The 25,707-nt window shown below is 54.3% G+C and overlaps 3 protein-coding genes across 6 annotated transcripts in view; 2 read left to right on the top strand and 1 right to left on the bottom strand.

Moving 5' to 3' along the window:
* Positions 1–577: 577 nt before the first annotated feature.
* Positions 578–13,629, bottom strand: OGFOD1 (2-oxoglutarate and iron dependent oxygenase domain containing 1). The gene is made up of 13 exons (XM_064160490.1): positions 13,429–13,629; positions 13,209–13,354; positions 13,065–13,111; positions 12,487–12,587; positions 10,547–10,663; positions 9,892–9,983; positions 7,886–8,011; positions 6,379–6,492; positions 5,375–5,454; positions 4,969–5,240; positions 3,633–3,758; positions 1,608–1,666; positions 578–1,096 (listed from the first exon to the last, which is right to left on the bottom strand). Exons 1-13 carry the CDS (start codon positions 13,586–13,588, stop codon positions 935–937), a joined length of 1,602 nt encoding a protein of 533 aa, XP_064016560.1. The 5' UTR covers positions 13,589–13,629; the 3' UTR covers positions 578–934.
* A 229-nt stretch (positions 13,630–13,858) lies between these two features.
* On the top strand, positions 13,859–22,906 carry NUDT21 (nudix hydrolase 21). The gene is made up of 7 exons (XM_064160489.1): positions 13,859–14,130; positions 17,033–17,233; positions 18,637–18,700; positions 19,357–19,446; positions 20,094–20,169; positions 20,538–20,652; positions 22,559–22,906. Exons 1-7 carry the CDS (start codon positions 14,015–14,017, stop codon positions 22,578–22,580), a joined length of 684 nt encoding a protein of 227 aa, XP_064016559.1. The 5' UTR covers positions 13,859–14,014; the 3' UTR covers positions 22,581–22,906.
* A 1,244-nt stretch (positions 22,907–24,150) lies between these two features.
* AMFR (autocrine motility factor receptor) overlaps positions 24,151–25,707 on the top strand; it is a 41,466-nt gene continuing 39,909 nt past the window's right edge. For 2 of the 4 annotated variants that reach the window (XM_064160488.1, XM_064160485.1), the window contains exon 1: positions 24,151–24,457. In XM_064160488.1, the coding sequence (XP_064016558.1) occupies positions 24,218–24,457 (240 nt within the window). In that variant the 5' untranslated portion in view covers positions 24,151–24,217. Of the gene's footprint in view, positions 24,458–24,833; positions 24,895–25,707 lie in introns of those variants that run through there. The other 2 variants (XM_064160487.1, XM_064160486.1) reach the window with 2 other exon arrangements.

The following is a 25,707-nucleotide window of genomic DNA, read 5'->3' as shown; positions in this document are numbered from 1 at the left end:
GGGGACTGAGGTGTCACACCCAGCTCACAACCTTTCTGCTTCTGTTCACCACAGGACTCAAATTCATCTGCTGCCTAGAAAGATCTCCAGTGCCAGAAGCTGTGCTGGAGCCCAGCAGATGCCAGGACAACACTAAAAGCACACTGCTGGTGGCCTTGCTACCACCTGTGGATGCCAAGCTGGGAAGAGGCTGACTTACCACCTGCCTGTCTCTCTTCCAAGGCTGGAGCCACAGCCTTTTCCCATCAGGAGCAGAGAGTCAGCCCACAGGTAAGAGTACACAGGAGCAAGTCTCTTGTCTCCTTAGCTTGTAAATTCTTTGGAGGCAAGGCTGCATCTCAGCATTTAGCATAATGAGGTCCTGCTCCTTGTTCCAGTGCCAGCTCCTCACCGCCAGCAGCTTTTACAGCCTCACCGTCTCCCTTCCCAGCTCCTCCAGCACTTGTGCAGCTGGAAAAACCTCCTGCTTCCCAGGGCAGCTCCTTTTATTCCTGGAGTGAGCAGAGCTAAGGCCCAGAAAACATCCTGGGTGTTTTGTAACAGAACTTGCCCGACCTGAAGCATTTTGCTGACCTCATTTCCTTTCCTTTTGCCGTTTAATAAGCAGCAGTCAGCCGCTGGGGGCAACGCAGGCTTGTCACTGTCAGCCCTACAGGCTTGGAGGCACATCCCACCCTCCACTTCCATCAGAGGACAGCTGGAGGGCTGGCAGAGATGTGACCGTGCCCCCTGAGTCTGGGTTGCTGTTGGCACAGTTAAATAAGTCACCTGGACCCCCTCCCTCCGAGAGGCAGGGCACAGCTCCTGCGCAGCGCGGTGAAGCCAGCAGCAGCGAAGTGGCTGTGCTGGGGCAGGGCCCAGCTGAGCTGGACAGAAACCTGTCCCCTCACCTCACCACCACGCTCTTGAGTGCCAGTGGCCACACTCTGCACCATCACTCGTAATAGACAAAGGAAAAATCCCAAAATCCTGCTCTGTTGGGATGCTTCTTCATGCGTGCCAGGCTCTGGTGGTTGATGTACTTCACAAACTTCATCGTTTCTTTGTCTCTGTAAACCAAGGCCAAGCAGTTCTCCTCTGGGTTCACTGTCAGCAGCTAGAAGACATGAAAGCAAGGGAGGAATTCAGTTCTACTAATTCCACTTGTTTTGATAGCATTCCAAAGAGGAAACACAGAGCAGTGCTTCAGGAACCAGTCAGAGCAAAGGTCTGATGTATGGAGCCTGACTTGGGTCAAGTTCTTCACTGTAATCCCCCTCAGCCTTTCATTAGACATCAAGGTCCAGTGGAAGGCTCTGTTTGTCTGATCAGGCTGCCTGCTTGGCCTGTGACCCTGGGGAGCAGCATTTCCCTGGGAAAGCATCCCCCCCCTGCTCCAGTCTTGTGCCCTCTGAGGCTTCCCAAGTGCCACCAGGCACTGTTGGGAACTCAGTCTTAGCTTTGTGGAGAGCTCCACAAAGGCAGAGCCCCACCCGGGAGCCCCACTCAGGCAGGCAGGCTCCAGTGTGGTAGCAACTGCCCTCAAGGCTCCCTTAGCATTATGACAAAGGGCAATTATGGCTCTCCACCCTCCACAAACTGATCTCACTTGCAGCTGAGGTCCTCACCTCTTCATCTTCACCTTTGGCGATGTAGGACGTGAAGCCACCATAGTCTGGGTCCCAGTCTGAAAACAGGGAATGAAGATCCTTAGGAGCCCTCCTGAGGATGCTGCTTTTCCACCCCACTCCCCAGGATGCAGGACAATCCCCACTTCAGCTCATGCCAGCCTCTTTTTGCTGCGTGTTAGGAACGACTCAAAGCAAAGGGACTGGATTTGCCCTCTGCCACAGCCAGCCTCTGGCTGTGTGGTGCTCTGCTCCTCACTGGTGGAGCAGTTCTGCCCCAGCAGGCATGCAAAAGGCTCTTCAGGGCAATCACCAGCAGGTGCCAGAAGCTCTCAGCCCTGCATTTTGTGCTCAACTCTTCCCAGACCCCTTGGTTAGATACCTGCTTTCACTGCAAGTGAAATGCCCAGCAGCAAGCTGAAATGCCCAGCAGCAAGCTGCAAGTGAAATGCCCAGCAGCAAGCTGAAATGCCCAGCCAGAGCATCACAGAGGTGGTTTGGCTGGAAAAGGGCCTGCAAGGTGATGGAGTCCAACCATTAACCCAGCACTGCCAAACCATGGCACTCAGAACCACATCTACGCAGCTTCTCTGTGCCTCCAGGGATGGAGGCTCCACCAAGACCACCCTGGGCAGCCTGTTCCATTCCAGTGCATGAGAACCCTTTAGGGGAAGAAGGTTCTTCTAATCTCCAACCTAACTCTCCCCTGGCACAATTTCAGGACGTTTCTTCTCATTCTAGCACCTGGTAGTAGGGAGAAGAGCCCAACCCCACCTCACACCAACCTCTGTAAAGTGAGGTCCTCCCTCAGCCTCTTCTTCTCCAGGCTAAACACCCCAAGTTCTCTCAGCTACTCCTCCCCAGCCCTGCTCTCCAGACCCTTCCCCAGCCTTGTTGCCCTTCCCCGGACCTGCTCCAGCTCCTCAGTGTCCTTCTGGGAGCGAGTGGCCCACAGCTGAAGCCAGTATCTGAGGTGTGCTCAGCACAGGGGCTCAGCTCATGCCGCAGGTAACTTGGGAAGGCCCTGGGCTGAGTGAATTTGGAGGTGCAGTGACCCTTTCGATGAAAGGGCACAGCTCCGTGGGCACTGTGCCCACCTGCCCCTCCGCCGTGCCCAGAGCCAGCACAGGGCTGGGCAGACGCAGCTTTCCCTCGGCCCGGGCGCCGCCTGCTGGCCGCAGCAGGAACTGCCCGAGACGAGCCCAGCGCCGCGCTCCCGACCAACCCTTTGTGCGAGGACCGCTGATAGGGGAGCTTAGGCAGCAGCCAGCACCGGGAGAGAGCTCTGTGAGCTGATGCAGCAGCCAGCACCGGGAGAGAGCTCTGTGAGCTGATGCAGCAGCCAGCACCGGGAGAGAGCTCTGTGAGCTGATGCAGCAGCCAGGACCCGGATAGAGCTCTGTGAGCTGATGCAGCAGCCAGGACCTGGATAGAGCTCTGTGAGCTTTTGCAGCAGCCAGGACCTGGATAGAGCTCTGTGAGCTTTTGCAGCAGCCAGGACCTGGATAAAGCTCTGTGAGCTTATGCAGCAGCCAGGACCGGGATAGAGCTCTGTGAGCTGATGCAGCAGCCAGGACCTGGAGAGAGCTCTGTGAGCTGATGCAGCAGCCAGGACCGGGATAGAGCTCTGTGAGCTGATGCAGCAGCCAGGACCGGGATAGAGCTCTGTGAGCTGATGCAGCAGCCAGGACCTGGATAAAGCTCTGTGAGCTTATGCAGCAGCCAGGACCTGGATAAAGCTCTGTGAGCTTATGCAGCAGCCAGGACCGGGATAGAGCTCTGTGAGCTGATGCAGCAGCCAGGACCTGGAGAGAGCTCTGTGAGCTGATGCAGCAGCCAGGACCGGGATAGAGCTCTGTGAGCTGATGCAGCAGCCAGGACCGGGATAGAGCTCTGTGAGCTGATGCAGCAGCCAGGACCCGGATAGAGCTCTGTGGTCCTGGGGGCTGCTGTGGCGCTGCTGAGCGCTCAGATATCCCCGTGTCACACAAATCTCCTCAGGAGAGCCTGGCACCCCTTGCTTACCTTCACAGCCACAGAAGAAAAGCAGGTCAAGAGCAAACTCTGTTGCTTGAGTGTCGTGGACCAGAGTATAGTGCCCGTGGGTCCAGCGCCTCAGCTCCCCCGTGCACAAAGGGCTGCTACCTGAGCCTAGGAGAGGGGACAAACAAGCTGGGGAGGAGGGTGAAGCTGTGCATCAGCTGCTCCCTGCAAAGCTCAGGGCATGTAGGGGCCAATTCCCTGCACTCTGGAGCTGTCCTTGCTGGTCCCAGCAAAGGGTAAAGGGAAGACAAAGTAAAACCACAGATCTCATAGAACCACAGAACAGTTTGGGCTGGAAGGGACCCTGAAGATCATCTAGTTCCAACCCTCCTGCCCTGAGCAAGGACACCTCCCTCTACACCAGACTGCCTCATGTTCACTGCTTTTCTGGAGGTGGCTCCAAGTTACATCCTGTGACCAGCATGGAGGGACCAAGACTTGCTCTTTGCCAGGTCCAAGCTGTGATGTGCTTTGGTTCAACCAAGCTTTTGTTTTATCCCTCCCCAGACTTAGAGTGGAGCTCTGAAGCTCAGGAGCCAGCAACTCATCAGCTCTCAAAGTGCACTGACACTGCCAGCAGCTTTGGAGAAGGATGTTGCTCAAAACTCACTCTTCATGTGCACCCCAGGAGGTATGATAGAACTTGAGGAAGCCTTTGGTTGTTTTTCCTCATGGCTCTAACTCAGTTTTCAGAGAATCACAGAATGATTTGGCTTGGAAAGGACCTTTCAAGGTTATCTAGTCCAAGCCTCCTGCAGGGAACAGGGACATCTTCAACTAGCCCAGGCTGCTCAAGAGCACCAACCCATGAATCCAAAGTGAAGCTAATCTTTGACAGCCAGGGAATCTCACTGCTCACATCTAGGTGGCTGTTCAGGCTGGCAGGTTTCTGAGGGTTAAATCCTGCTTTCAGGGGGTGAGTTTCTAATTCTCTGTACTTCTGATCTGGGCACTTTCATCCTCTTGATTCAGTCTCAGACAAAAATCTACTTTGGCTGAAGCAGGACTGTACGTACTGGCAGAGCAGTGGGCAGTTAAGGACCATCCTTCTCCTCACCCATGCTTTAACTCCCACCCTTAGTTCTGCTCAAATGCTGTCTTCAAATGAGCTGTTTCATTCCCAACCCTTTCGTGACAGGCACTTATATTGGATCCCCAGCCTGACGTGCTTCAAGCCCCCTCCTTGTGCTGGCTGCAGTCCAAGATGAAACCCTAGCTCCATGAAAATGATTGGGAATTCTGCTGCCAGGCTCCTGAACACTATGGTTCTGCTCAAACCCTTTCCCTCTGTTGCTGGCCTCACTGTTCTGTGTCTCACCATCCTGGGCTTCAGGAACGCTGGCAGGCTGCTGGGCATCGCCATCAGCGTGTGCTTCACTCCCCTCCTGCTCAGCTTTGGGACTGCTGTGCCCAGCACTGTCTGCTGCTTGCCCTTCCCCAGCATCTTCATCCTCATCAGAGGGAGCCAGGAAGTGCAGCTTCAGGCCAGTGAAGTTGGAAAGCAGTAAGAAGAAAGCCTCGGAGCGCAGGAACCGCAGGAAGCCCTTCAGGCCCTCAGGCAGACTGTTCTCTTCTGCTGCCTCGTAGAGCCTGCAAGACAGCAGAGGTAGCAGCACTGGGGCACCAACCAGGGCCATGTCAGTGTGGGCAGCACCAACCAGTGCAGCCTCAGGGCAGCTCCTGCTTGGCCTGCTGGATGGATGCAGCACACTGGCATTTCCCACCTTTTATTGGCAGGCCCTCGGCTGCTCCACTGGATGTCTTTGTCCTGCAGAGCTTCACAGAGCAGTTGGTATTTCTCTTTCTAGGAGAGGAGAAAGGTAGTGCACAAAGACTGACACTTCCCAGGTCTGCCTTGGGGTGCCAGAGGCAGCCAGAGAGGTTGAGATTTAGCTCCCAGGTCTGCCTTGGTGTGCCAGAGGCAGCCAGAGAGGTTGACACTTAGCTCCCAGGTGTGCCTTGGTGTGCCAGAGGCAGCCAGAGAGGTTGACACTTAGCTCCCATGTGTGCCTTGGTGTGCCAGAGGCAGCCAGAGAGGTTGACACTTAGCTCCCATGTGTGCCTTGGTGTGCCAGAGGCAGCCATCCTCTGCTCTCAGAAAAGGCACTCTAGTTAGAGAATAAAACTTGAGGCACCCAAGGACTATGGAACTGAGGGGCAGAGCTAGGTGGGCACCATGCCAGTGACCAACTGGTAACAAATGCTCCTCTGGACCTAGGCAAGCCCTGTAAACCAGAGCTAAATCAGCCTTTCAAGTCAGACTGAAGCATTGAGAAGCAAGCCTGGAAGATGAGGTTGGACTTGTTGATGATCTTGAAAGTCTCTTCCAACCAAAAATGATTCTGTGATTATGGGTCAAGACCCCCAAGCACTGCAAGAGCTTGAGGGACAGGAAAAGACACTCTGGCCACCACAAGCCTAGGAAGCAGGAAGGTGTTTCCATCCTTCTGCTTTGCTTCTTGCAGGCAATAAGGATGCTGAAGCAAAGTGTTTGGTTTCTGATGGGTCCATCTGCAGTGCTGCACGGGAAGGCAGAAGGGATCTACCTCTGAGAGGGATCATCTCTGGAGGTCATCTGAGCATTCTCCTCTAAGGAGGGAGACTAGAAGGGTGGTTTAGTTGACAGCTGAACAGGCAAGGCCCTTCCCAGCCTGCAGGAGGCATGGTACCTGCCAATCCTGTCACCTCTTCTGGCAGACCCCCTCCTAGACTGAACCACTGAGCTCACCTTAAGGAAATCCTTCAGGAGAATTTCTGATCTCTCCTCAAATTCCTCCTGGATCTGAGCTTGAGAGTCCATGTCCAAGTAAACTTGATTGATCCACTCATAGAGGATTTCATGCTGGAAGGAAAACAGGTTTGAATGCTGAGTTTGGACAAGTAGAAAAGACCTCCCTCCCAGTCCCCACTTTCCCAGCTAGCCAAAGGGTTGGATTCCTCCCCACTTCCACATGATTCCTTCCTCTCTTTCATTGCACCATCAGCATTTGGTACATTCTGTGCACTGCTGTAGGTCAAGAAAGATAAACAGCAGAGAATGGTCTGGGTTGGAAGGGATCTTTAACATCATTTAGTTCCAACCCCCCTGCCATGGACCTTCCACTGGAACAGGCTGCTCAAGGCTCCATCCACCCTGGTCTTGAACACATTCAAGGAAGGGAGAGCCACAACCTCCCTGGGCAGCCTGTGCCAGTGTCTCCCCACCCTCACTGCCAAGAATTGCTTCCTCATCTTCCTCATCTCCGGTCTCAACCTCCCCTCTCCCAGCTCAAAGCCACTGCCCCTCGTCCTTTCTTTACAAGCCCTTGTCAAAAGTCCCTCCCCAGCTTTCTTGTAGGTCCCTTAAGAAGAACCTCATGGGTGTGCTGAGGTAGCAGGCCCATGTGCTGGGGCTCTTCTCACTCTGCCTCTGCCTCCTTCAGACTCTTTCCCTGTGGCTCTTCCACACTCTTTCTCTTTCCCTGTGTCTCTTTCACACTCTCTCTCTTTCTGTGGCTCTTTCACACTCTCTCTTTCTGTGGCTCTTTCACACTCTCTCTTTCTGTGGCTCTTTCACACTCTCTCTCTTTCCCTGTGGCTCTTTCACACTCTCTCTTTCTGTGGCTCTTTCACACTCTTTCTCTTTCCCTGTGGCTCTTTCACACTCTCTCTCTTTTCCTGTGGCTCTTTCACACTCTCTCTTTCTGTGGCTCTTTCACACTCTCTCTTTCTGCCTGTGGCTCTTTCACACTCTCTCTTTCTGTGGCTCTTTCACACTCTCTCTCTTTCCCTGTAGCTCTTTCACACTCTCTCTCTTTTCCTGTGGCTCTTTCACACTCTCTTTCTGTGGCTCTTTCACACTCTCTCTTTCTGCCTGTGGCTCTTTCACACTCTCTCTTTCTGTGGCTCTTTCACACTCTCTCTTTCTGTGGCTCTTTCACACTCTCTCTCTCTGCCTGTGGCTCTTTCACACTCTCTCTCTGCCTGTGGCTCTTTCACACTCTCTCTCTGCCTGTGGCTCTTCCACACTCTCTCTTTCTGTGGCTCTTTCACACTCTCTCTCTGCCTGTGGCTCTCCAAGGTCCCTCCCCACTAAGGCACTTTCCGCCCCCTAAGAAGCGAAAGCAGGGAGGGCAGGGAGCGGGGCAGGGAGGCAGTGGGGCAGGCAGGGTGTGGGGCAGGCAGGGTGCGGGGCAGGCAGGCAGCGGGGCAGGCAGGGTGCGGGGCAGGCAGGGTGCGGGGCAGGGGCGGCTCACGTCGCAGGGCAGGTGCGGGCTCCGGGGCGGTGCGGGCTGGCTGCGGCGAGCGGCTCTGGCGCAGGCGGGGCCGTGGAACCAGCCGCTGAGGGACAGGCGGCACTTGCGCGACACCACCTCCGACACCTGCAACGAGGCGGCAGGGGGCTGCAGAGCCTGCAGGCGGCCAGGGGCTAGCGCAGGCTGCGCTGTTCTGGCCTCCCAGGAGGGCTGGAGGCAAACCCTGATGCTCAGAGAGCCATTCAGTTGTTGGCGTTGGAGAAGTCCTCTGAGCTCGTCCAGTCCAAGCAGCAGCCCAACCCCACCGTGGCCACCAAACCCTGTCCCACAGTGCTATGGCCACAGGTTTGTTAACACCTCCAGGCATGGGGGCTCCAGCACCTCCCTGGGCAGCCTGTGCCCATCCCTGACCACTCTGGCAGCAAAGAAATCCTTCCTCATCTCCAGCTTTAGCCTCCTCTGGCACAGTTTCAGGCCATTCCCTCTCCTTCAACCCCCTGAGACAAGGGAGAAGAGCCCAATCCCACCTCACTGCAACCTCCTTTCAGGGAGCTGCAGAGAGCAATGAAGTCTCCCCTCAGCCTCCTCTTCTCCAGACTAAACACTCCCAGGTCCCTCGGCTGCTCCTCCCCAGCCCTGTTCTCCAGACCCTTCCCCAGTTTGGTTGCTCTTCACTGCAGGTTTCCATAATCTCACTCTAAGCTTTGACTCCAAGCTCCTAGCAGAACCCATCCCCTGTCTGGCAGAGCTTTGTGTCACTGTTATGCTCAGGAATGAGATTTCAGTTTTCCACCAGCTAGGACAGGCTGCCCAAATTGGCTGTCACACAGCTCACTAACCCCTTGAGCATCTGTGCAGCACAACAGACTCTACTGGGCTACTCTTCTGTCACTTTCAGAAGTGCTGCAACACAAACCACCATGAAGGGCACCTGCCTGATGCTTTGAGCTCTGGGTTGAAGATCTACCTGTTGGTCAAATCCTTCCTTCACATGAAGGATGCTGAGGGGCTGGAGTGAGTCCAGAATAGGACAACAAAGCTGGGGAAGGGTCTGGAGAACAGGGCTGGTGAGGAGCAGCTGAGGGACCTGGGGCTGCTTAGTCTGGAGAAGGGAAGACTTAGAGGGGATTTAATACATGTGGGGGCCAGGCTCTGCTCACTGTTTCCTAGGATAGGACAAGCAGCAATGGATGGAAGCTGCAGCACAGGAGGTTCCACCTCAACACAAGGGGGAACTTCTTTACCGTAAGGGTCCCAGAGCCCTGGCACAGGCTGCCCAGAGAGGTTGTGGAGTCTCCTTCTCTGGAGACTTTCAAGGCCTGTCTGGATGTGTTCCTGTGTGATCTGTGCCAGTTTGTGTGGTCCTGCTCTGGCAGGGGGGTTGGACTGGATGATCTCCTTGGGTCCCTTCCAACCCCTGGCATCCTGTGAATGTGGGGTTTCATACCAAGATGAAATCACTGCCTGAAAACAATTAGGGCAGGGACCAGGCAGATGCTTCTGAGAATTAACTGTAAGACAAATGACACAAAACTAACCCCACCTAAGCTGCCCAGCTGAGGGCATGCCCAGCCTACTTCATCCATCTTCACCTCTGACCTGCTCTTTGGCCCTTTTTGTTATGGTCTGTGGTATGCAGAGGGGGGTTCTAGATTTCAGCCAGGTGTTTGTATGCTGCAGTTCCACAACTTGTCCTGTTCCCAGGAAGATGCCACCAGGTGCTACTCAGCCACCTCAGCATTTCTGCTGTAGGGTACCACAGTACAAGTGGGGTGAAGCTGAACCTGCACAGTGCCTTACTGGAGAGGTGAGGAGCTCTTCTGGAGCAAGGCCATATGGCATCCACATAAGTGAGTTTAAATCCAGCAAACAAACACAAATCTCCCTCCTCAACCCAACCCACAGCTGGGGCTTGTCAGGATGGCAACAAAAAAACAGAAATGGAAGTTTTTCTTCCCCTGGGATAACAATGGGAACCAAGAAATAAAGGAGAAACAGCTCCTTGCCTGGTGGAAAGAGACTGGAGACACTTCAAAGAAAACCAGGGTGTTCCAGGAAGGCACTAAGGACTTGATGATCTGCTGAGGCTCAAAGTGTTCTGAGGAGAAAGAAAACACACTCTGGTTAAGACATCAACTGGAGCTCACCAGAAGCTGCCACCGCTCTCTGGCTTTGTGACACTGGAACTGCTGCTGAGACACCTGAGTGTAAGGGATGGAGCTTGGAGCAAGGGCTCAGTGAGGAATCAGTGGATTCCATTGCTGGAAAGGGAAGTTGTCCCCATCACTTGGAAGTTCTGTTGTTTCCATCCCACCTCCACTCTTGGCCCTTGTGAAAACTGGATCAAAAAAGATTCCCCTCTTCATTACCTCCTCCTGTTCTGCTACTGCCACCCATCAGATTGCATCTCTAAGGTGCAACTTTTACCTATACAGCAGCTTCTGTGGACTAAGAATGAACTCTTTGAAGCAGAGAGCTGTTGCATGGAGCACAGAAACTTCACCTTTTTCACCCCCTGAGGCCCAGCTCACAGCAAGGTGCAACTTTTACCCATACATCAGCTTCTGTGGACTGAGGAACTCTTTTAAGGAGAGAGCTGCTGCAAGGAGCAGGTAAGCTTCACCTTTTCCAGCCACCTGAGGCCCAGCTGGGAGCTCTTACCATCTGTGCTGTACAGGTCCAGTGTTCCTCCATCACTTTTCTCCCAGGCTGGGACCAGGTAGAGGATGAAAGCAATTCTCCGACCTTCCAGCTCGTCATCGTGGCACAGCAGGACATCTGCAATGACAGAGGCTCTGCTGCAGTAGCACTTCCCACCACGGGCATGATTCAGCCCAGGGGCTGCTTCTCAGCTTTGCCCTCTCCAGGATGCAAGAGGAAAACCTTTCCAGCAGGGCCATTTCCACTTGTCAGCATCAGCAATCTGAGCTCTGCAAGACTGCTGGTTGACAGCCATGTGAAGATGAACCAGAGGTGTGTGCTCAGCTCAGGTGGCCAAGGCCATCAGCATCCTGGCCTGGATCAGCAGTAGTGTGACCAGCAGGACCAGGGCAGGGATCAGGCCCATGAATTGGGCACTGGTGAGGCCACACCCCAAATCCTGGGTTCAGTTTTGGGCCCCTCACTCCAAGAAGGACATTAAGGGGCTGGAGTGTGTCTAGAGAAGGACAACAAAGCTGGGGAAGGGTCTGGAGAACAGGGCTGGAGAGGAGCAGCTGAGGGAACTGGGGGTGTTTAGCCTGGAAACAAGGAGGCTGAGGGGAGACCTCACTGCTCTCTCTCTACAGCTACCTGGAAAGGAGGCTGCAGTAAGGTGGGAGTTGGTCTTTCTTCTCTACTATCAGGTGATAAAGCAAGAGGAAATGGCCTTAAAATGTGCCAGGGGAGGGTGAGGATGAAAACCAGGAAATATTTCTTGGCTGCCAGAGTGGTCAGGGATTGGCACAGGCTGCCCAGGGAGGTGGTGGAGTCCCCATGCCTGGAGGTGTTCAAGAGACCCATGGCCATGGCACTTTGAGACAAGGGTTGATGGCCACGGTGGGGCTGGGGCTGCTGGTTGGACTGGATGATCCTGGAGGGCTTTTCCAACCCAAAGGACTCTGTGACCAGCTTCTGTGGGATCTCACTGCAGCTGGCAGCTCAGCCCACTCTGAAGGTACAGGCAGTTATAACTCACTGCCCAGCCCTCCTCAGCTGTCATGGGGCACAGCAGGCAGAGAGTGCCCTGTGAAACAATGACTGAAGCTCCTTTAAACACAGAACTGCCTTTTGAAGGCATCTGCTGCTGGAATAGAGGGGAGGGGGAGCCCTGGGAACAGAATAGCTGGACCAACAACTAGTTGTGCAAAGGACTTTCAGAAAGGAGACCTGGCAGCAGTGAAGGTTTTCCTTTGCCAACTGATTTTGCATGACTCAGAGGATAGAAACAGTAGTAACCTGGCCTCACCAAGGTGACAGTTTAGCACCAGGCTTCACCAGCTCAGCTGTGGCATCAGAAAGCTGTAGAGGTCACCCCTTTGGTACAGAAGCAGGCACATGAACGTGGGATGCATATCCCCCCAGAGCTGGGAGCTTGCAACACCACTGGGCCAAATCAGAACCATCAGTGCCATGACCACAGCCACAGCTGCTTCATAACTGGGACTTCATTTCCTGAGACTCCCAATAGCATCTAGAACCCTCTGCAACTAGAGAGGGGCTGTGGTGGGTGTGCTGTAGATGTACTGCTCCCTACACAACCATAGAAGCTTTAGGGAAAGGATTGATCTCTGCAGCTCCCTGAAAGGAGGCTGGAGTGAGGTGGGTGTTGGTCTCTTCTCACAAGTCACAACTGATAGAACAAGAGGAAATGGCATCAGAGTACTCCAGGGGAGGTTTAGGTTGGACATTAGGAAATAATCCTATGCCAAAAGGGTTCTCAAAGTCTGGAACAGGCTGTTGAGGGAAGTGTTTTTAATCTCCATCCCTGGAGCTGTTTAAAAGCAGTCTAGAGATGGTGCTCAAGGAGAGGGTGTAGTAGTGGCTCTGGAAGAGTTAAATAATGGTTGGAATTGATGACCTTAAAGGGTCTTCTCCAACCATAGTGATCTTCAGAGACTGACCAGTGTATTCATATTTGGCACAGGAGATGTCAAGAGTTGGCTCCAGCTCAGTCTGGGTCACAGCAGAAAGCCATGCTCGGAATTCCTCACGGAGAGCATGCCTGGAAAGACAAGCACAGCATAAGTGTCCTTCTCTGTCACACCACATTGTCACCAAAGCCCCCACTCAGTCATCACCTCCCTGCCAGCTGTGCAAACAGTCACAGGTGCTGCTGCTGCCTGCAGGACCGCACGAAAGCTGGCTGGGAGAGCAGCTCAGCGGTCACAACACGGCTGGCAAGGACCAGCAGCAAGGATCAGGCAGTTGTAAGGGGCACAGGTCACAGTCCACAAGCGAACAGATGCTTCGGGACTGAGTCACACCGGAGCAAAACCCCTACCAGGCGTCAGTGCCACGATCTGTACCGAGGAGATCCGTTCTTTTAGGCTCAGTTCCTGGCTTGGCTACCATGGCACAAGGCGGCCGAGCACCACCGGGCCCGGCCCAGCCCGAGCCCTCCCCGGGGAGCCAGCCAGAGCTGGTCCCCTCCCCGAAAGGCGCACCCCGGCGTAGCGCAAGCCCCACGCCGGCACTTCACCTCAGCGCAGCGACGTGGGGCTCCGAACTTCCCCCGAGGTCCTCGGACTGCGGCGGCCCATGGAAGAGAAGGAGGGACACGGGTTAGGACGATGTGACCTGACCTAAGCCGACGGGGCCCGGCTCAGCCCAGTCCGGGGCCCACCTGCTGTAGGGAGAGGAGGTCGTTCCGCCGGCCGCGGAAGCTGAGCCCCAGCAGTTCATCGCGCAGCGCCTCCGGGAAGGCCGGTCCCGCCAGGAAGCCGGAGATGACGCCGTGCCGGAACGGGGCCGGCTCCACTGACACCGCCTCTGCAAGGGAAACGCCGCCGGTGAGCGGTGAACTCGTCCCACCGCCGCCGGATGGGAGCCACGCCGGGCCGTACCATGCTGCAGCGGCTCCCCGCGTTCCCAGGCCTCCGCCGCCCGCTCCTTTAGCGCCAGGTCACTGAGAGCAGCGCAGAGCTGGGCGCAAACGTCCTGCTTCCCACGCTTCTTCCCCGGCGCTGCCGGTGCCGCCGCTGCCCCACGCCGCTTAGCGCCCATCGCAGCGCCCCGCTCGGACCGCAGCTGCCGGCGCCCTGCGGGGAGGCGGGGCCGTGTGCGCTGGCCAATGACGGAGAGGAAGAAGGGCGGGGCGCGGTCAGAAAGGACCAATGAGAGCGCAGCGCTCCGCTCGGACCGCAGCTGCCGGCGCCGTGCGGGGAGGCGGGGCCGTGCTGCGCTGGCCAATGACGGAGAGGAAGAAGGGCGGGGCGCGGTCAGAAAGGGCCAATGAGAGCGCAGCGCTCTGCTCGTAGGTGCAGAGCGGCTCGTCTCTGTGGTCTGCCGGAAGCGCGCTGGCGGTTCCGGCGCGGCCTGGCGGGGCAGTTAATGGCGGACGCGGTTCCCGCCGCCGGGCTCTGAGCGCTCTCCTGCCGCCTCCCGCCGCCGGGCTCTGAGCGCTCTCCTGCCGCCTCCCGCCGCGCCGCCATGTCCGTGGTGCCGCCCAACCGCTCGCAGACCGGCTGGCCCCGCGGGGTGAACCAGTTCGGGAACAAGTACATCCAGCAGACGAAGCCGCTCACGCTGGAGAGGACCATTAACCTGTGAGCGCCGCCCGGGGCCTGCCCGGGCCCCTACCCGCTCCCTTAGCAGCCCTGGGGCAGCCTGCGGGGGGGTTTCCGTCAGTACCTACCGCGTAGAGCCAGCCGGGATTCCAGGTCCCCGCCGGCCGAGGGGAGAGCGGCAGGGGCAGCCCGGGTGTCGGCGAGAGGTCTGCTCCCCTCTGCGGTGCGCGGTGTTGAGCTGTGACCCGCCGCATTGTACGGTACTGTGGGTGCTGAGAGCTTGGCAGCTGCCGGGAACGTTTAGTGCGGGTGCTTTAGCGTGCAGAAACAGCGTCTGAGTCGGGACGAAGCCCCAGTAACGAAGGCAGTGTTCGGACGAGGTGAACATCGCCTGTGTTGCTCTTCCGTGCGCTTCCTTGGGCACCGGCCCTTGGAGACAAAGAGAAACAGGCCTGAGCGGGCCGTGGGCTCACCTTGCATAGTCGGTGGGATGTGGTGAGGCGTGCAGGGTGTTTGCTGACTTCTGATGTGGGCATCGTGATTGAAATGATTGCCACCAGGGAAATCTCGTGTGGTAGATTTGCTGGTAAATATTTGCTCCCTTCAGGTGAGAAGCCCCAAACTTCAGCTTCCAGTGAGCCCCGGTGGGTGTGTTGAGTGCTGAGTACCTTCTGCCAGTTGTAGAAGCAGCAAAACGTTAACTGGAGCAGTCCATGTTCAATCTCAGCAATTAATCACAGCCTTGTGTGTGTTTTCTTGGTAGAGCTGAGTTGATTCATAGTTGGGAGGAGTCTTATGGTAGTTCAGATACAAACTTCAGAGACTGGAATGTTGTTAGAGTATCACTGCTGTTAGCAGTGTTTTTAAGTGTCTATTTTTCAGAGCTTTGCTGTTGCCACCTTAGCACAGAGTGGGTTAGTGTAGTACAGCTCTCTGTGGAAGCTAAACTTGGAGATGAGGGGAAGAAGAAATGTGGGTGGATCTAAGCTGTTGGTGAAAGTAGAGAGGCTCGTTAATAACTCAATCTGCAGTTAAGAAGCTGCTCCTTTGGGCTCTCTTGTGTACAGGAGACAGGGCAGTAACTCCTGTAGCTGGCATCTGATCTCCTCACTGTAAAACATGTGGAAGATTTAAGGGGACAGAGTGGCTGGAGAGCAGCCAGGAATAAAGGGACCTGAGGGTACTGGTAGAGAGTAGCTGAAGATGAGCCAGCAGTGTGCCCAGGTGGCCAAGAGAGGCAATGGCATCCTGGTCTGGATCAGGAAGAGTGTGGCCAGCAGGACAAGGGAGGTTCTTGTGCCCCTGTACTCTCCTGCACTGCTCAGGCCACACCTTGAGTGCTGTGTCCAGTTCTGGGCTCCTCAATTGCAGAGAGAAGTTGCAGTACTGGAAGGTGTCCACAGGAGGGCGACAAAGCTGTGAGGGGCCTGGAGCACAGCCCTGAGAGGAGAGGCTGAGGGAGCTGGGGGGGTGCAGGCTGCAGCAGAGGAGGCTCAGGGCAGAGCTGATTGCTGCCTGCAGGGAGGCTGTAGCCAGGTGGGGTTGGGCTCTGCTGCCAGGCAAGCAGCAACAGAACAAGGGGACACAGTTTCAAGCTGTGCCAGGGCAGGTGTGGGCTGGCTGTTAGGAGGAAGTTGTTGTCAGAGAGAGTGATTGGCATTGGAATGGGCTGCCCAGGGAGGTGGTGGAGTGGCTGTGCCTGGAGGTGTTGAAGCCAAGCCTGGCTGGGGCACTTAGTGCCATGGTCTGGTTGCTTGGCCAGGGCTGGGTGCTAGGTTGGAGTGGATGATTTTGGAGGTCTCTTCCAACCTGCTTGATTCTATGATTCTAAAATCCATGGCAATGTGGTGCTGATGGATATGGCTTAGTGGTGACTTGGCAGTGCTGGGTTAATGGTTGGACTTGATGGTCTTAAAGATCTCTTCCAACCAAAACAGTTGTGATTGAATATTGGGAAAAGAGCAGATGATGAGATTGACCTGCAGGAGCTCAGTCCCTGGGAAGTCAGTCATTCCTTCTTGTACCTCAGCTGCTGCATGCTACAAGGCCGTAAACCATGGCATTAACTCCTTATTGCTCTGCCCACAAACTTTTCTTCTCCCTTTTTTTGACTTGGCCAGGTAATCCTGTGCTTCCTCCAGGCCTCTTGCTGTCAGTTCTCTGTGTTACTTGGATTTTGGTGTGCATTTTCCTGTTGCCCTCTGTGCTCTCTAGGACTGACTGATTTCTTACCTAAGCTTTCATTTCTTTGCTGCAGTCTTTCCCACCTCGAGAAACCTCTCAGTGTTCTGCCATGAGAGGATGCAGATGTCCAGCACTTAGCCTTGCTCAAACTTTGATCTTTCTCCAGGCCCTGCAGTTAAGACACTGAGAATTTTCCTCTTCTGTGACCCAGATGTCTGATTTCCCACTTCAAAACAACCACTTCCAACAGTTTGGATCTCAGGCTTTTCTTCTGTAGAAAACCCCTGCAGCTTCCCTCCTCCCTTCCTACACAGCAGAACTCTTCTCTCTTGATTCTCTCCCAGCTCCATTCAGCCCTTCAGCTGCCTTCTCTCTGTGATGTGGAGATCAAAGAGGTGTGGCTGCTGGATAAGTTGCTGGTGGCTCTTTGGGTTTCTTCCCTTCTCCTGAGTCAGCACTGCAGTAGTGGTGATCGACAGGACTATGAGTCTGTGTCATAGTGCAGGTCTTGCAAGGCCTTGAGCAACTTGGTCTAGTGGAAAGTGTCTTTTTGCCCATGGCAGGGGGGGTTGGAACTGGGTGATCTGTAAGATCCTTTCCAACCCATTCAGTGAATCTATGGCTAGGTCTCAGCCCAGCTCTGAGCGCGTCTGCGTTCCGTGGCGCGCAGGAGGTTCTGCCAAGGGCAGGCACTAATGATTTCGATTTAGCTTTCTTGTTGGGACCTAACATTTTCTTTGCCCTCCCCCTTGCACAGGTACCCTCTGACCAATTACACCTTTGGCACGAAGGAGCCCCTCTACGAGAAGGACAGCTCGGTGGCAGCTCGCTTCCAGCGCATGAGGGAGGAGTTTGACAAGATCGGCATGAGGCGCACGGTGGAAGGGGTTCTGATAGTCCACGAGCACAGGCTGCCCCATGTGCTGCTGCTGCAGCTGGGCACTACTTTCTTCAAGCTGTAAGTGTCTCTTTCATGAAGGTAACCTGAGCTTTGTTCACAGTATCACCAAGGTTGGAAGAGACCTCACAGAGCATCAAGTCCAACCCTTTAGCACAGAGCTCAAGGCCAGACCATGGCACCAAGTGCCATGTCCAACCCTGCCTTGAACAGCTCCAGGGACGGCGACTCCACCACCTCCCCGGGCAGCCCATTCCAGTGTCCAATGACTCTCTCAGGGAAGAACTTTCTCCTCACCTCCAGCCTAAATCTCCCCTGGCACAGCCTGAGGCTGTGTCCTCTTGTTCTGGTGCTGGCCACCTGAGAGAAGAGAGCAACCTCCCCCTGGCCACAACCACCCTTCAGGTAGTTGTAGACAGCAATAAGGTCTCCCCTGAGCCTCCTCTTCTCCAGGCTAACCAATCCCAGCTCCCTCAGCCTCTCCTCGTAGGGCTGTGCTCAAGGCCTCTCCCCAGCCTCGTCGCCCTTCTCTGGACACGCTCAAGCATCTCAATGTCCCTCCTAAACTGGGGGGCCCAGAACTGAACACAGTACTCAAGGTGTGGTCTAACCAGTGCAGAGTACAGGGGCAGAATGACCTCCCTGCTCCTGCTGACCACACCATTCTTGATGCAGGCCAGGAAGTGTGACTGACTTTTGAAGGTGATTTGTTCCTTTCCAAGGCTTAGTCTGGGGAAACTTGTGGGGGTTTGATATAAAGTGTGTTTTTCTGGCTAGCAGGTTGAGGGAGGTGATTCTCCCCTTCTGCTTCAATCTGGTGTGACCCTACCTTGAGTACTTTGTCCAGTTCTGGAGCCTCTATTACAGGAAAGATCTGAATGTGCTGGAAGGTGTCCAGGGAAGGGCCATGAGGATGATCAGAGGGCTGGAGCACCTCTGCTATGGGGACAGGCTTGGTGAGTTGGAATTGTTCAGGCTGGAGAAGAGAAGGCTCAGAAGAGACCTTATTGTGGTCTTCCAGTCTCTGAAGGGGACAACAGGAAAGCTGAGAAGGGACTTTTTAGGGTGTCAGGTAGTGATAGGGCTGGGAGAAATGGAGCAAAGCTAGAAGTGGGTAGATTCAGATTGGATGTTAGGAAGTTGTTCAGCGTGAGGGTGGTGAGAGACTGGCACAGGTTGCCCTGAGAGGTGGAGGAGGCTCCATCCCTGGATGTTTTTAAGGCCAGACTGGATGAAGTTGATCTATTTTATGTACTCCTTATTTTTTAAGGGATGTGCAGCAGCCATTTTAATCTCAGTTTGGCTGAAAGCTCAACTACTGTCTTCAAATTGAGCACAGCTAGAGCTGGAAGTTGTTAATTGAGTGAATTTGTCCATCTTTGCTTGGCAGTACATCCAACTGCACCTGTGAAAGCTGCAGTTAAAAACCTAACTTCAGCTTTCCTCTTTGGTTGTTTCCACAGACCTGGTGGTGAACTCAATCCAGGAGAAGATGAGGTAGAGGGGCTCAAACGCCTGATGACAGAGGTCTGTTCTCTTTTGTTACCTTGTGATAGTGGCATGTTGGCTTACTTCAGAGTTAACAACTCAAAGCTTTAGAGTACAGCTTCTGCTCTGTCCCTGTTTTGTGCTGTTCTCAGGTAGCTAACAAAGAGAACAATGAGCTGCTGCTTATCTGCGTTAGGAGTGGGACAGAGTGGGCTGGTGGCTGGTCTCTGCCCTGGGTCCGTTTGCAGCTTGGCTTTTTGGTTGATTTCAGGCAAGTGAAAGGTGCAGATGGAAAATAAAGTATCTTGTGGAGAAAACTGTTGAGGATTTGCCTTTGAGATAGTCTTCCCAAGGCACCAATCAACTTTTGCTCTCCAAGGCAGCTAAACTAATTCTATCAGGTGTCTTCAATGCATTTAATTCTCCTCGTTGCCCTGACAAGACTCGGTTCACTTGAACACAACATGAAATTTGGACTGCTCTCAACAGCCTCCTTGTCTTGTTAGGTGAAGCTTTTGCTAAGTAATGTCCCTTGAGACAAAAATGCTGGGAAATTCTGTGAACAGCTGTTCCAGAGCAGTTCTGCATCCCCATCAGACCCTTATTACAGCAAGCCTTCATCTTCCAGCATCTGCTGTCTAAAAGAAATGGACTCAGGGTGGTTGGAGTTCTGACTGTAACTGCATGTTTGGTAGATACTGGGCCGTCAGGATGGTGTCCAGCAAGACTGGGTGATTGATGACTGCATTGGTAACTGGTGGAGACCGAACTTTGAACCTCCACAAGTGAGTACCCATCTTAACTTCCACCTTCTTCACTCAAGAACTGATTGTTCTCAAAGCTTTCAACCTATCAGTTGGGCTTCTTCAAGCAGCTGCTGCACAAGCAGTTAGTTTTTGTAGGTTTTAACTTTTCATCTCCTTTCTGTGATTGAGGAGAAAGTACAAACTCTGTTTTGGAAGCTCCCATCTGTGACCTTCCTCACACCCATCCTGATGGATGAGAAGCCACTGAGTGTCATCACTTCCAATCCTGTGCTGAGCCAGACACACCATTTAAATTCCTATTGCAGCCACAATGCACTCTCTTGTGCTGCTGCATGCAGAGCAGATGCCCTGTGAATAAAATACTTTCACTGCCCTATTTCTAAACACTTCCTCACTGAACACACTCAGTTTGCTGTTAGCATTTCTGTCTGTTTGGGTTGTTTTAACTGGCCTTGCATATTGCTGCCTCCAGATCCTGTCAACAGCTGTGACAACAACATTCCCTTGAGTGCTTCCCTCTTTTGATACCATGAAAACCCAATATCTGAAGTGTTGAGAGCTTGCACAGTGCTTGGGAATTTATAAAGCAGCACTTAAGTTTGCAGTGTGTTTTCAGAGAGCTCTGAACAAACCATTTTTGTTGTTGTTCTTTTTTTTCCTTCCAGTATCCTTATATCCCAGCTCACATTACAAAACCCAAAGAGCACAAAAAGCTTTTCTTGGTGCAGCTTCAAGAGAAGGGTGAGTGTTTGTTTGCAGCCAAGCATCATGTTCATGGTGCTGTATTTCAGGGGAAGAAATATCAGGCAAGTTGCTGCTCATGTGCTTGAAGTGTTTTCTGTAAAATTGAATGCTTTTTAAAGCAGTTATACCAGTTTTGGTCTGAGGTAGGTGATCCTTTGTATATGAGTTACCAGGAAATGCTCCTTTCTGCTCCTGCATCAGCACATGAGCCCCATACTGAACCAGAAAAGGAATAAACCCTTCTTTAATGCTATGTGTAATGATCTCATTTGGAGGTGTGGGAGGGCAGTGGCTGAATGTGTGGTGCCTTATTAATTTCCTTAATTCTTGTTGGTTTTTTGGGGGGGTGGTTTTGGTTTTTTCAGCTCTGTTTGCAGTTCCCAAAAACTACAAGCTGGTTGCTGCGCCGTTGTTTGAGCTCTATGACAATGCCCCAGGATATGGCCCCATTATTTCCAGCCTTCCTCAACTTTTGAGCAGGTATCTTATGATTTCTTTGTGTTCTAGCTCTTGGGGACACCAGAGCACAGGTATCTTATGATTTCTTTGTGTTCTAGCTCTTGGGCACACCAGAGCACAGGTATCTTATGATTTCTTTGTGTTCTAGCTCTTGGGGACACCAGAGCACAGGTGTCTTATGATTTCTTTGTGTTCTAGCCCTTGGGGACACCAGAGCACTGCTAGAAACCAAGCCTAAAGAGGTTGCAGCTATCCCAAAGAGGTCAAGAATCAACCTCAGTTAAGATGGTTGTGTTTAAAAACTGAGTAGATGTGGCACTTTGGGACATGGTCCAGTGTTGGGGAGAAGGTTTGGCTTGATGATCTTAGAGGTCTCTTGCAAGCTGAATGATTCTGTGATTTGAAGATGTGATGGACAGTTAAGAGGCACTAGTTGCAACTTGATAGCACTGAAATCATAGCTGGAAGTTCCTGTGTTTTATTAAAGGGAGATGTGAAAGATGGTGAGGATGAAGCTGTGCACAGGGTAGGGAACAGCTTAAGGAACACATCTTTGTCAGTGTTTGGGACAGCAGTGTGCCCTTGTAGTCAAGAAGGCCAATGGGATCCTGGGGTGCATTAAGCAGAGTGTGTCCAGCAGATCAAGGGAGGTTCTCCTCCCCCTCTGTTCTGCCCTGGTGAGACCCCATCTTGAGTACTGCCTTCAGTTTTGGGCTCCCCAGTTTCAGAGGGACAGGGATCTGCTGGAGAAGGTCCAGCAGAGGGCTACAAAGATGATTAGGGGACTGGAGGTCATGGCTTATGAGGAGAGGTTGAGGGACCTGGGCCAGCTTTGTCTGGAGAAGACTTAGAGGAGATTTAATACATGTTTATAACTCTGAGGGCTGAGGGTCAGGAGCAGGGGGACAGGCTCTGCTCACTTGCTCCCTGTAATAGGACAAGAAGCAATGGGTATAAGTTGCAGCACAGGAGGTTCCAGCTCAACACAAGGGGGAACTTCTTTACAGGATCACAGAAACATTCAGGCTGACAAAGCCCCTCAGGATCACTAAGTCCAACCCAGAACCCTACTCTGCAAGGCTCACCCTAAATCACATCCCCAAACACCACATCCAAACGACTTTTAAACACATCCAGGGTGGGGACTTCATCTCCCTGGGCAGCACATTCCAGTGCCTGACCACTCTTGCTCCTAATGTCCAGTCTAAACTTACCCAGTGGCAGCTTGAGGCCATTCCCTCTTGTTCTGTCTCTATTTACCTGTGAGAAGAGACGAGCACCCACCTCTCCACAACCTCCTTTCAGGTAGCTGTAGACAGTGATGATGTCCCCCCTTAGCCTCCTCTTCCTCTAACTAAACAACCTCAGCTCTCTCAGTTGCTCCTCATTGGATTTATTCTCCAGGCCCTTCACAGCTTCCTTGCTCTCCTCTGCACTGGCTCCAGCACCTCCACATCCAAAACTGAGCACAGGACTTGAGGTGTGGCCTCACCAGAGCAGAGTCTAAGGGCACAATCACCTCCCTGCTCCTGCTGGACGCAGCATTCCTGATCCCAGCCAGGATGCCTTTGGCTTTCTTTGCCACCTGGGCACACTGCTTGCTCATGTTAAGTTGCTTGTCAGTTAGAACCCCCAAGTCCCTTTCTGCCAGCAGCTTCCCAGCCACACTGCCCCAAGCCTGTAGCTTTGCTTGGGGTTGTTGTGACCCAATTGCAGGACCTGGCACTTGGCCTTGTTGAAACTCATCCCATTAACACTGGCTGTGGATCCAATCTAACCAAGCCCCCCCTGTAGAGCCTCTCTGCTCTCATGATCATCAACACTGCAGATTTTCATCTGTTAGAGAAAATCCAAAACCTGAGCTTCATCAATCCAAACTACTGCTTCAGGACTGACAGTTGCTCACTAATAATCCTTTTCATTTTAGGTTCAACTTTATTTACAACTGAATTCCTGCCTCACCTGGAGATTCTGACAGAAGAAGCCGTCTCTGTGAGCACAGCTTTAAGATGTAGAGGGGAAAAAAGAAAGTGTGACACGAGGATTTGATGACTTCTGTTGTGGTGTTCTTTATTCTTCATGTCATTCTTTTCCTGAAGGCCACTAAACTTTTCTCTTGTATGACTTAGAGAAGTGACATCTCAGCTGTTTAGGTAGCAGGCTGACAGCATGGTATCAGTGTTGGAATCACTTTGTCTTTATTTTTCATTGTAATACTCACCAGATTTAATACTTTTTTTTTTGTACAACATTAAAGAAAATGGTTAAGATCCTCTTTGGCATTTTGCCTTTTTTTTTTGTTGTTGTTGGATTGGGGTTTTTGGCTTCTTTTTTTGGTATGGTTGCTTGGTTTATAACTTTTTAGTTGTCTCCTACAACTACCTGAAGGGAGGCTGTAGCCAGGTGGGGTTGGGCTCTTCTGCCAAGCAACCAGCAACAGAATAAGGGAACACAGTCTCAAGTTGTACCAGGGGAGGTCTAGGCTGGATGCCACCTCCCTGGCAGCCCATTCCAATGCCAATCACTCTCTGAAGAATTGTCAGCATTAAGAAAACTTAGAATCTCAGAACTGCTTTGGCAGTCCAACCACTGACCCAGCACCACCACGGCCAACACTCCCTGTCCCTAGGTGCCATGGCCACAGGTTCCTTCAACACCTGCGGAGATGGGGACTACCACCTCCCTGGACAGCCTGTGCCAATCGCTGACCACTCTGGCAGCACAGAAGTTGTTCCTAAACCTCTGTGACAATCACTCTGAACTCCTCGCTGTGGAGCACTCAAAGCCCCTGTCCCTGCCACGGCCCTGCACGATCATCCACACTCACCCAGACCCTGCTGGAGCTGTGCTGGGGATGCAGCACAACCTGCCCTGAGTCAGCCAGCCCGGGGGTGTTATACACCACAGCTTCCTCCCAGAGCCATTCCCCAGCCAAATGCCCTCCTGGAGCCTTCTTTCCTGGAAATACTGGAAGAAATATTGGCGATAGTAGAAAATACGATGGTAGGGCTGCTCCCTGGGTCTGCTTTCCATCCGCAGGAGCATACCGATAGCACCATGTGCGGATTCTTGGAGCGCTGCGGACGGGGCGCGCAGAGCGGAGCAGGTCCTCGCCGAGGACGGGAGGGTGACGGTGTGGAAGGCAGATGCCACCACGAGTCAGCAACGTCAGCCTCCGCCGCTGCCTGCCGCTTGAGGCTGAAACGAGTTCTGTTCCGAGCGCAGGTGCCTGCTCTCCTCTGACTCCGCTCCAGGGGCTCTGGCGGCTGCCGCAGGAGGAGCCCTCGGGAGTTCCCCTCCGCTGCCGCCTTTAGCTGCGCGGAGGCTGCCCGGGCGCGGGCGAGCTGCGCCGCTCGGAGCCGCTCCCGCTCGGGGCCCGGTGGTGTCCGGGGCCCGGCTGGAAGCGCCGCCCCGGCCGTGACTCAGCGGGGCCGAGCGGCGGCGGGCGCGGGGGGGGCGGCTGGGGCCGCTGGCTGGGCCGGCCCCGGGGAGGGGCGGCGGCGGCGGCGGCGGCGGCGGGGCGGGCGCTAGGCCGCAGCAGCAGCCGGGCAGCGTGGCGGGCCTCGGCCTCGGCGAGGGCTCCGCCATGCCGCTGCTGTTCCTGGAGCGCTTCCCCTGGCCCAGCCTCCGCACCTACACGGCGCTCAGCGCCCTGGCCCTGCTGGGCACCGGCCTCAGCGCCTACCGCGCCCTCAGCCAGGGCCCCGGCTCTGCCCAGCCGGGCGGCGCGGCGGAGGGGGCCGAGCCGGCCGACACCCCGCAGCTCGGCGGGCCGCGGGCCGTAGACCTCGCCGTCTACCTGCTTTCCGACAGCCTCTGCGTCTGGGTGAGCGCCGGGCGGTCGGGCCGTGGGGTAGAGGCGGGCGCCGGGGCCTGCGGAGCGGCGCAGTGGGCCCCGCGGCCTGCGCCGGGGCCGGGGCACGCAGCGCGGCCTGTGCCCGCGGCCCGGGGCGGCGGGGGGAAGGCGGCAGGGCCGCTCCCGGCTGCCCGCCGCGCTGCGGGGGGAGCTCGTTACTCTTTGAGACAGGCTCCTGGAGAGCCGAGGGAGGAGAGGCAGCTCCGCCGGCCGCCCGCCCGCTCTGGCCGGGGGTGCTCCCCTGCGCTCCCCGGGCTTCTGCCGTAGTCGCTCTCCGCCCTTCGCGTCCGGAGCGGTGGCGTTGAGGTAGAGCCAAGAGACCGGAAAGTTCAGGGGGAGGCTTGTACGTGCCCCTGAGGGTGCCGCTGTTCGCCATGGGGCGTGTGAGTGCAGCTCTTGGCTCCCAGGTGGGTGCTGCAGCTGCGCTGCTCGGAGGGCTGCCTGTCCTGCTTGGCTAGGAAGCTGTTCAGGAGGCTGTCAGGGGTTCAACACCACACTCCCCCTGCTGCTTTTATGGAACGAAATAAGGTTTGAAGCCATGCAGATGAGAGGAAGCCCTCTCCTCACTTAAAAACAAAAGAGGAGACAAGAGCAGAGGCAATTTTGGTAGCTCTTTAAACCTAAACTTGGTGTGAATCGTGGCTCACTTGTTTCTGTAGCTGAAATAAAAGCTCGGCATGAGGCTAGTCAAAGTCTAACTGAGCTCTGGCTGTTGAGCTTTTCCTGTGCCTGCCAAAGGTGATTGCACCTCTGCTTCGCAAGGTGCTCGCTTGGCTGAGGAGATGATACTTGAGGTACCAACGCACGCAGCCTGCTGAAACTCACTCTCAGGGCCTTACCGTTAAAAGCTCTGGAAGAGTTTATTGTGTGTCCTTTGGAAACCATGCCATGAGGCTTCCTCACCATCCCCACCTCCCCTTTTTAGTGCTCTCTGTAGGTCAAAAGTTAATTACAAGTGTGCTGCCAGAGGTGAGCAGCAGTTTTCTCAGGCCTGTGTACTCTGCTCCTTGCTCCTTTGCTTTTAAAGCAGTTTGCCCTGAAGGATTTGAGCAGTTGTTCCTGAGGGCTGAGTGCTGGTCAGCATGTTTGGAGACAAGGTCTGGGTTCTCTTCCTGCAAAGGAGTGAGCCAAACTGGAGGTTTCTCATCCTCTGTTAAACCAAATGAGCATCTCCTCCAGATGCATTTCAGCTCCGTGTTTATAGCTGCTGAAATTTGCTA

This window comes from Pogoniulus pusillus, chromosome 20 (assembly GCF_015220805.1).
Source record: "Pogoniulus pusillus isolate bPogPus1 chromosome 20, bPogPus1.pri, whole genome shotgun sequence".
Taxonomy (NCBI): Eukaryota; Metazoa; Chordata; class Aves; order Piciformes; family Lybiidae; genus Pogoniulus; species Pogoniulus pusillus.
This window is presented reverse-complemented; position numbering and strand designations above follow the sequence as displayed.

What these genes read in the sequence shown, in the direction of transcription:
- OGFOD1 (XM_064160490.1), bottom strand. Translation starts at nt 13,588, where the DNA reads ATGGGCGCTAAGCGGCGTGGGGCAGCGGCGGCACCGGCAGCGCCGGGG. An exon ending in TGCCAAATATGAATACACTG is followed by an intron (nt 10,664 to 12,486) that starts GTCAGTCTCTGA and finishes CTGTCATTGCAG; the next exon opens with ATGTCCTGCTGTGCCACGAT. An exon ending in TCCTGAAGGATTTCCTTAAG is followed by an intron (nt 5,455 to 6,378) that starts GTGAGCTCAGTG and finishes CTCCTCTCCTAG; the next exon opens with AAAGAGAAATACCAACTGCT.
- NUDT21 (XM_064160489.1), top strand. Translation starts at nt 14,015, where the DNA reads ATGTCCGTGGTGCCGCCCAACCGCTCGCAGACCGGCTGGCCCCGCGGG. An exon ending in TCAAACGCCTGATGACAGAG is followed by an intron (nt 18,701 to 19,356) that starts GTCTGTTCTCTT and finishes CATGTTTGGTAG; the next exon opens with ATACTGGGCCGTCAGGATGG. An exon ending in CGAACTTTGAACCTCCACAA is followed by an intron (nt 19,447 to 20,093) that starts GTGAGTACCCAT and finishes TTTTCCTTCCAG; the next exon opens with TATCCTTATATCCCAGCTCA.